Source organism: Paramormyrops kingsleyae, chromosome 18 (genome assembly GCF_048594095.1).
Source record: "Paramormyrops kingsleyae isolate MSU_618 chromosome 18, PKINGS_0.4, whole genome shotgun sequence".
NCBI lineage: Eukaryota > Metazoa > Chordata > Actinopteri > Osteoglossiformes > Mormyridae > Paramormyrops > Paramormyrops kingsleyae.
In genome coordinates, this window is record NC_132814.1 from 4,076,111 (window position 1) to 4,083,769 (window position 7,659).

The following is a 7,659-nucleotide window of genomic DNA, read 5'->3' on the forward strand; positions in this document are numbered from 1 at the left end:
TTAATTAGGGATGCCTGTGACTCGTACTTCAAAGATCAAGGGTCTCTCTCCACCTTTAAGTCTGAATCCCCCTTTTGCTGGGTTGTTGGACCAAACTATGAACAGACTGAGGAGAAAAACAAAAGGGAGCTCAGTTTATTAATAAATATTTAATTTTGTTCTAAAATCCCACCCCAGAACCAAGTTTAACTGGTGACATGTAGGAGGGATGTGAGAGACGGAAGCAAGTTATGGGACACATTGTGGCATTTTGTAGCAAAAACCATCGCGAAACAAGGCGCAGAAAAACAGTACCTGCTTTTGGCACGTCTGGACAGCCGAGCCAGTAGAGGGCACCAGAGTTCACCTTGAGCGTGACAATGCTGGCCACCAAAGGCTTTGGATGTCTAGTGCAGTAGGTATATTACCCCACTTCAGGAATTAAGAGCACTGGGCACAATTCAACACACCATTTAAACCCCCCCCCCCCAATGAAAATGGCACCATAAGCAGGAATGTAAATGTTACAGTGCCAAAATGGCATCAGCTGAAGCAAACAAAATTTTGTACGAAAATGGGAATACAGATCTAACCGTATGTCAGCCACAAAAAATCAAACTTAAATTCAAGCTCATATCGCTATAGTTTAATCCTGGTTTCTCAGAAATAAGTGCGCAGCCGGATTGGAACAGTAGTGATTCTGAGCCATCTCTACTGAACATGCCTCTCTCCAGCCCAGGTTTAGGTACCGGTTTCTGCGTAGCGGCAGTATGAAATCCTAGCCTCTAGACTGAGATCTGCTCCACTTTTCCCAGCCTTCCCTAAGCTGATAAATTCAGTGCTAATGGCTAATTTAGTTCAATTAGTGAAATTAGTTCAATTTCTCCTTGTGATTAAGTGCTCATGTACAAAGATGTTCATACACCTCAGGCCACGAGAACCAAGAGAGAATATTAAAACTTTAGGGTGATTATGAATCGATAATTCAAAAATAAACTTGGTGAAAGGCCATTCCCATAATCCTATTCCCAACATAAAGCGAAATGACTCAGCTCTAAGGTAAGAATACAAGTCTGTACACTAATTAGTGTCAAACTGGCTCGTGCTACTATGACCGGCAACCTTGTTAAACAGCTATCCTACAGCAAGGCAGAAAAAGTGCAATGCACTGCTGGTATTCACACCCTTTGACATGTCGTCTGCATTGGACCAAAGCCCGACCAATCAACAGTGAACAGATCAAAATACCAGTTTTCCACAAAAAAAAAAAACTCCTAAAATGTGTCATAACATAGAATTACATCCCTTTGTTGAACAGTAGAAAAAAAAAATCATCTTGTGCGTTAGAAGCTTGTGAGTGTGGCCTGCATTTCTACATCTACTCCATCCCTCTGTCTCCGCATCCTTCAGTCCGTTTTCCAGACGTCGTTGAGCATCTTGACGACTTCCTCGTAGATGACGAAGACAATGGCCACGTCCAGGCACACTCGGCCCAGTCGTGGGACTGTGCCCTTGTAGAACCTACAGGGCGGCGACAGGAGCTATGTGAAGGCGGTGGTAAAGTTACAGGACGGAGAACAGATCATGGGTTATACGGGTGTATTGTGCTCACAGAAGGTGAGACGCTTAATTCAATAGAAATATTTTTGTTATAAAACCAATAAATTTGAAATAATTAGTTTATTCATTTGTTTACAAAAAACCCTGGGCGCCGCTACGGGTGGCTGCCCTTCGCCGACAACTAACTCCACAAAGAGCAAGTTGAGGGAAAGACAATTTCCCCACGGGGATTAATAAAGTATCGATTATTATTATTATTAACCCTCAAGGCAGGCGTTGCTGATTTGCAACAGTTAAAAACTAACTACCTTATTACCCCACATACATATTTTATGAGTTTTTTTTACTCAGAAGTACCACTGCAGGACTTGGTTGTCCTGTCGTTACTAAAACTTAATTTGAGCCTGAAAGGGTTAAAGGAGATCTTCAGAGTTAAAAAGTTCATTGACAAGCAGTTTCATGGGGTGCTTTTTAATTAGTAACATCTTTGCAGCAACATAAAACACCAAATATTCGTGTTTAGTATCCCTATGGGAGCCAATTAATAGAATTGCAATTAATATAAAAATGGTGGTGGTGGGGACTATGAGACACTCACGCTTGTGGACCTTCGTTGCGCAGGATCTGAAAGGCACAGTCAACGGTGTTACGGTAGCGGTGAGCCTCCAATCCCTGAAACAGAGAGTACCTTTACACATAACAGGTCACAAACATAGACCAGCTAATGCAGAAACAGGCTTAAAAACACCCAGATTAGTCTGCGATTGGCGCCCTCTTTAGACACAGACCTGCATCCTTGTCTTCACCACATCAAGAGGTGTGTTCCCAAAAACACTCGCAGCCCCCGCCAGTGCCCCAAATGCCGCCGTCACCACTGGGTGCATCTCACGCCGGGGATCATCGCCTAGGGGGCAGTAGGCAGGGTGACACTCCGTAACAAAAAATGTCCCATTGATCTTCAGTCACACACTTAAAGATCATGTCATTCAGTAAACTCAGTGTTTCCCAATCCAGTGCTTGGGGACCCGCAGACAGTCCACGCTTTTGCTCCAGTAGAGAGTTGGGTGGGAGCGAAAACATGGACCATCTGGGAGGGAGCAAAAACATGGACTGTCTGTGGCTGTCCAAGGACCGGGTTTTAAAACAGCAAGTAAACCTATGTGAACTTCTAAAAATGATGTAACAGGCTAATAATATGACTTCAAAAAAATACATCAACGTTCAGATCATAGTTCCTTACCTGCGCCCCCAGCTCCCCATGTTTAGAGGTCTGTCTTCCCATCAGTGGTCTAAAACTCCTTTGTTTGTGCTTGAATCTCTTACAGGAAGTGCAGGGTCCCATCCTCCGTCCTTGGCCCACTCACCTTTGTACCAGTTCCGGAGTGAGGTCATCACGTAGAATCGAATAGCCTGGTTGGAACCCTGTTTCAGCACAGTGGCGGTCAGGCCCTGGTAGGTTCCACGCACCCCTGCACACAAACAAATCAAAACAAATAAGTTCAAGAGCTGCCTATACAGGTGACCTGTTGAGAACTGAACCCACAACATTCAGGCTAAAAGTTCAACTCATACATACATAATTAAAATATGTACCGGTAACTGACACCAACAGACTGGGGCTGTATGAATAAATTAAAACTGAATAAAACAAGGATCCGGATATGATGAAATGTCATTAATATGAAACAGGATGTCAGTATTCACGCTGCTGCAATTCACCGCTCTGACAGACCCCTACAAAGAATTTGAAGGGTAAGCACATAGAGAACAACACTCCGCCTTACCCTGGTCCCTGATGATCTCTCGTACCCCATGGAAAAAGCCTCTGTAACGAGGCTGCAGAGAGCACTGATCGTGAATGAGCTTCACCTAAAACAGGCAAAAAAAAAAAAGAAAAAGCAGAAGCTATGCATTTACTGTCATTATTACAATGTATCAATGTATGCAGATGTATGCAGATCTGTATCACGCTTTGGGGCTGATGCATTTCGGACACCTAGGTGAGTTGAGGAGCAGAGCCATGAACTGATCTCCACTTGGTGATAAGCTAGATTTGGGGCATGGGGCAGAAGCCAAATGCACCAGGATGACCCAGATGAGCGGTCTGGTTTTGCAGGGAATTTTTGGCTGGAGCTTCCGAGTTATAGGCGGTCAAAGAAAATGATGTTTAAATGATATTCATATGTTGGTGTAAAACTTACTTTATGTCTGTCAAACTGTATCAGCTCAGCCACTTCAAAACCACCCCAGTGTTTGCAGCAACCATCCAATACACCTATGTACTTATATCTCGACCATTTGCATACCTTATTTGGCTAATCAATACTTCACAGAGTTATTTAACTATCCAAAACTAATTAGTTAAGCGAGCTGGTGGTGAAATTTAAACTGATACACTGAATGACTGGGGTGCCCCTGAGGAGAGGTTTGGGAACCAAAGCAGTGTTCATCTAGCCATCCAACAAGACATCAGTAACTTTTTGGAGAACAGAAGGAATTCTCCTAGTTTTTATTTTGTTACTCTTTATTTGCATATGTTTTAATGGTAAACAGTATTTTTTTTTGAGGAAATATGTTTAACCCCCAGATAAATTATACATAAACATTTTCTTTTTTGCACTGTGGTTTAAATCCAGACCGATGTGCCAAATAAGGCTGGGGACATCCGAGGGGCAATGTTTAAGGCCTCGGTCACTGCAGCAGCTGCAAAGAGACATGGCCAGAAGGCAGCTGGAGAGAAGCTGTCATGGTGAAGGAGATCTTCAGGGTGAAGCTTCTATAGATGGTGCTACAGGAATATGGCGTACTGGGTCTGCTGCTGTGTGCAAATCGGTCCCTGTTTGAAAGTAGCAGGAGTCATGCCCGCATTCTTGGCACAAAATCAGTCTCATCTAGAGTGAGTGTTGACCTCTGGTTATGTTGCTTCATGTCTCCTGGTCCTGTTTGTTTGGGATTTTCAAGATGGCTGGAAGGGCATCTAGTACGGAAGCCTAGAGGTGACATCCATGTTATTTGTGGATGTTCTGCTTCTGGTTCTGATCCAGCCAGGGCCTCCAGGGAACGGCTGCTCACCTTGAGAGTTTCCATGGGGCAGACCACCAGGATGGCCTCGGCCACGCCTGCCCCGAGCCCACACATCAGGCTCCGGGTGTTGTCCAGGCGGCCATTGGCGTCTCGCAGGGGGTTGCTGAGCACCTCGAATGTGCCAAACCTGAGAAGGAGCATGAGGGCATGGTGTGATCATGTGATAAGATGGCCCACACCTAGGGTGACCACCTAACCCGTGTCAGGAGGGACACTATGAGCTACGACTAGGTTTGTAAACTACCGTTTCAATTAAACAGGCCCGGATTTCACTTAAGCACTGAGTTCTTGCTGTGTGCTGATTGGTCAGTCTCCTATAATCATGCATGTGTCACTAATGTTAATGTGAAACTGCTGGACAAGTCTTTCAATCAATGAAACAAACCAGTAAAAGTACAAGATGAACCAAACAATTTAGCCAAACACGGGAGCCTCTCAGTTTTAACATAGTTTGTAAAACCGGAAGTAGCTCACAGTGTCCCCCCCTGACATGGATTAGCTGGTCACCATACCCATGCCTCCTAGAAAGCCAAACCTCCTACAGGTTTCATTTTATGTTTCTCTGCATCACACAATATGGGACTGGTTTCATTTCAGGAGCCACTCACACCTGGAGAAGTTAAAGCCACAGTAAAAGCTCTTGGATCAAGCATTTAAATATCCAGCACATTTTAAAAATACCAGTCTAAAGATTCACAATAATAATAATAATAATACTATTCTATTAAAAATGTACACTAAACTAAAATTAAACAAAAAAAAAAAGCATTGGGCAATACATACATTCGCATGCCTGCGGAGCAGCGCACTTTAGTCTTTCAGCTTGTTTGGCCATTATTTACCTTGCAGTCTTGTGTGTGGCAGTAACATTGCAGCATGTTAAAATAATAGTACAATGATCATTAAAATTAGTACAAAATAATTAAAATAAGAAAAGTATTTAGCTACAATTCAGTATTTATCAAGACTAACATTCAACTATCCAGAAATAACTATATTGCCGGATTGGAGAACTCTATCCCACAGTGATAGAGTACTTAAAGCTGCAGTATTACCACCACACTCACTGCTATACTCCCCCAGTGATGAGTATGAATGCTTGTGTGTGTTTTCCCTACCGGACGGCGGATTTGGGGATGGACCCATAAAGCAGGGAACTCAGGCCTCGATAGAGCCCCCGGAGACCGTGATCCTGCACGGTTAGTCTCACACAGTCACCTGGGTGTAAGACACACCACCTTAGCACACATACACACCAAATACACACAAAAACTAAAGTGACAGTCACACACCAATAGTGTAGTGTCAATATAAACCAGGTTGTCCACCAATGATCAACCACACGTTCTGGCCTCACCTATGCCCCTATATCTTGGAGGATTGGCTCGCTCATCCAGCTGAAGTTGCGTCTTCACATACTCTGTGGGAAAGGTTATGCAGATCTCAATGCCACCTGCAATACCACCTGCAATCACAAGAAAACCAATAAAACAGTTGTTAAACATTTAATTCTCCCATTTGGTACAAAAAAAAGGCATTTATGTTTATCTGTATCACGCAATTAGTTGAATTTGGGACTTATTCCCATGATTATGTTACACATCAGTTTCACAGATTCTGATCACAAGCTGCTTAACTGTCAGCTCACTGGCAAGAGAAGACCTGGCTCATATGACCAGGAAGGCATTCTGCTTAAAAATGTATACCATCGCACGAGTTCCTCTAAGTTTTAATAGTATACATAATTGAAAACATTTCTGTCATGTCTGTCATTTGCATGTATGGGTATTTTTAATGAACCTCATAAAGGAGGAGGAGATGACCAACAGTCCCGTAAATCCCCGCTTTGAAAGTTCGATTTCTGCCGCATCGACTCGAATATTCCGCTGCTAGCGTAACTTCAAGCAGATATGAGACTGTCGGCCCCCGAGAGTTCCCAACCCCCAGTCCTACAGTGGGACAAACCAGCCCAGGTATATGTAAACCTGAAGCGCCTTTACACACAAACAATCAGATGGGGCTGAGATGACCACCACACTGCATGTCCTTTATCTTCAGTGCAGGGGTTTTGCTGCCATTAGTTATTTTCCTACTACAGTAAATTAAAGCAATCGGGCAACACAACATACTCAGAACTGGCCAGTAGCTGACGCCCACCCCATAATTCGCCTTTGACTTAGGAGTAAAAGCCCCAAAATACCCAGACGGGTGGTGCGTCGCTCCAGTACCTGCCAAAATCGCCTTCCCTGGGTGTGTTATCTTTTTTCCTCCGATCGCCGCGGCCGAAATCACCCTCCTAGGGGGACCCAGACGGCTCCCACCCGGCAGACAACACCTAGACACCACCCCCGTGAACTCAGCACCCAGGCGCTTGTTCGGGTTCTGCGTGCGGAAACGCGCCGGATCGGAGCATCCTCGCCTGGGCTCCAAGCTACTGCACGGCCCCTCTGACACAGAGAAAGGCTTCCACAAGGACGACATTATGATTTATTAGTAGCAGCTGTGTCAAGCAGCAGCTGTTTTAAGCGAACAATGGCACAAATCCAAGCCGCGAGCCAATCGCGCGAGCTATAGACTGACGAAGCACAGTTCCATCCGCAGCCGCAGAAGCTCATGAATATTAAATAAGAAAACGATGTCTTGCAACTGGGGGCATCGGCCCATGCTCGTTTGTTCTGGTATATTTGATGCGTTTCCTATTGATTAGCCCAGGCGACCAATGGTATCACCGCACTTGCAAGAGAATCCAATGGAATCAATCCGGGGTAGCCGTAACCTCGCGCTGTGGTCTTTCATTGGCCAAGAACGCGCCGCCGAAATCGTTTTGATTGGCCACACGCCGGATACGCTCTCAAGTCACTGGGCGACGCAGACGTACGAGATCAACTAAAGGGCATTCTCAAAGAACAATGTAGCAGCTGGGTCATACAATCGCGTGGTGATCTTGGGCGGGGCCACGGAGGACATGGGCGAACATGATTGGCTAAGAGAAGATGGTTTGTGATTCATCGGCACGTACGATAAATCAGTCGTATA

At 44.8% G+C, this 7,659-nt stretch overlaps 1 protein-coding gene across 1 annotated transcript; it reads right to left on the reverse strand.

The window, feature by feature from the left end:
• Window positions 1-113: 113 nt before the first annotated feature.
• On the reverse strand, window positions 114-7,343 carry slc25a1a (solute carrier family 25 member 1a). Its single transcript, XM_023810024.2, has 9 exons — window positions 6,852-7,343; window positions 5,981-6,088; window positions 5,742-5,841; window positions 4,612-4,750; window positions 3,324-3,408; window positions 2,904-3,008; window positions 2,328-2,443; window positions 2,138-2,211; window positions 114-1,500 (listed from the first exon to the last, which is right to left on the reverse strand). Exons 1-9 carry the CDS (start codon window positions 7,102-7,104, stop codon window positions 1,386-1,388), a joined length of 1,095 nt encoding a protein of 364 aa, XP_023665792.1. The 5' UTR covers window positions 7,105-7,343; the 3' UTR covers window positions 114-1,385.
• Window positions 7,344-7,659: the final 316 nt, after the last annotated feature.

What these genes read in the sequence shown, in the direction of transcription:
- slc25a1a (XM_023810024.2), bottom strand. Translation starts at nt 7,104, where the DNA reads ATGTCGTCCTTGTGGAAGCCTTTCTCTGTGTCAGAGGGGCCGTGCAGT. An exon ending in TCCAAGATATAGGGGCATAG is followed by an intron (nt 5,842 to 5,980) that starts GTGAGGCCAGAA and finishes TCTTACACCCAG; the next exon opens with GTGACTGTGTGAGACTAACC. An exon ending in AGAGATCATCAGGGACCAGG is followed by an intron (nt 3,009 to 3,323) that starts GTAAGGCGGAGT and finishes GTTTGTGTGCAG; the next exon opens with GGGTGCGTGGAACCTACCAG.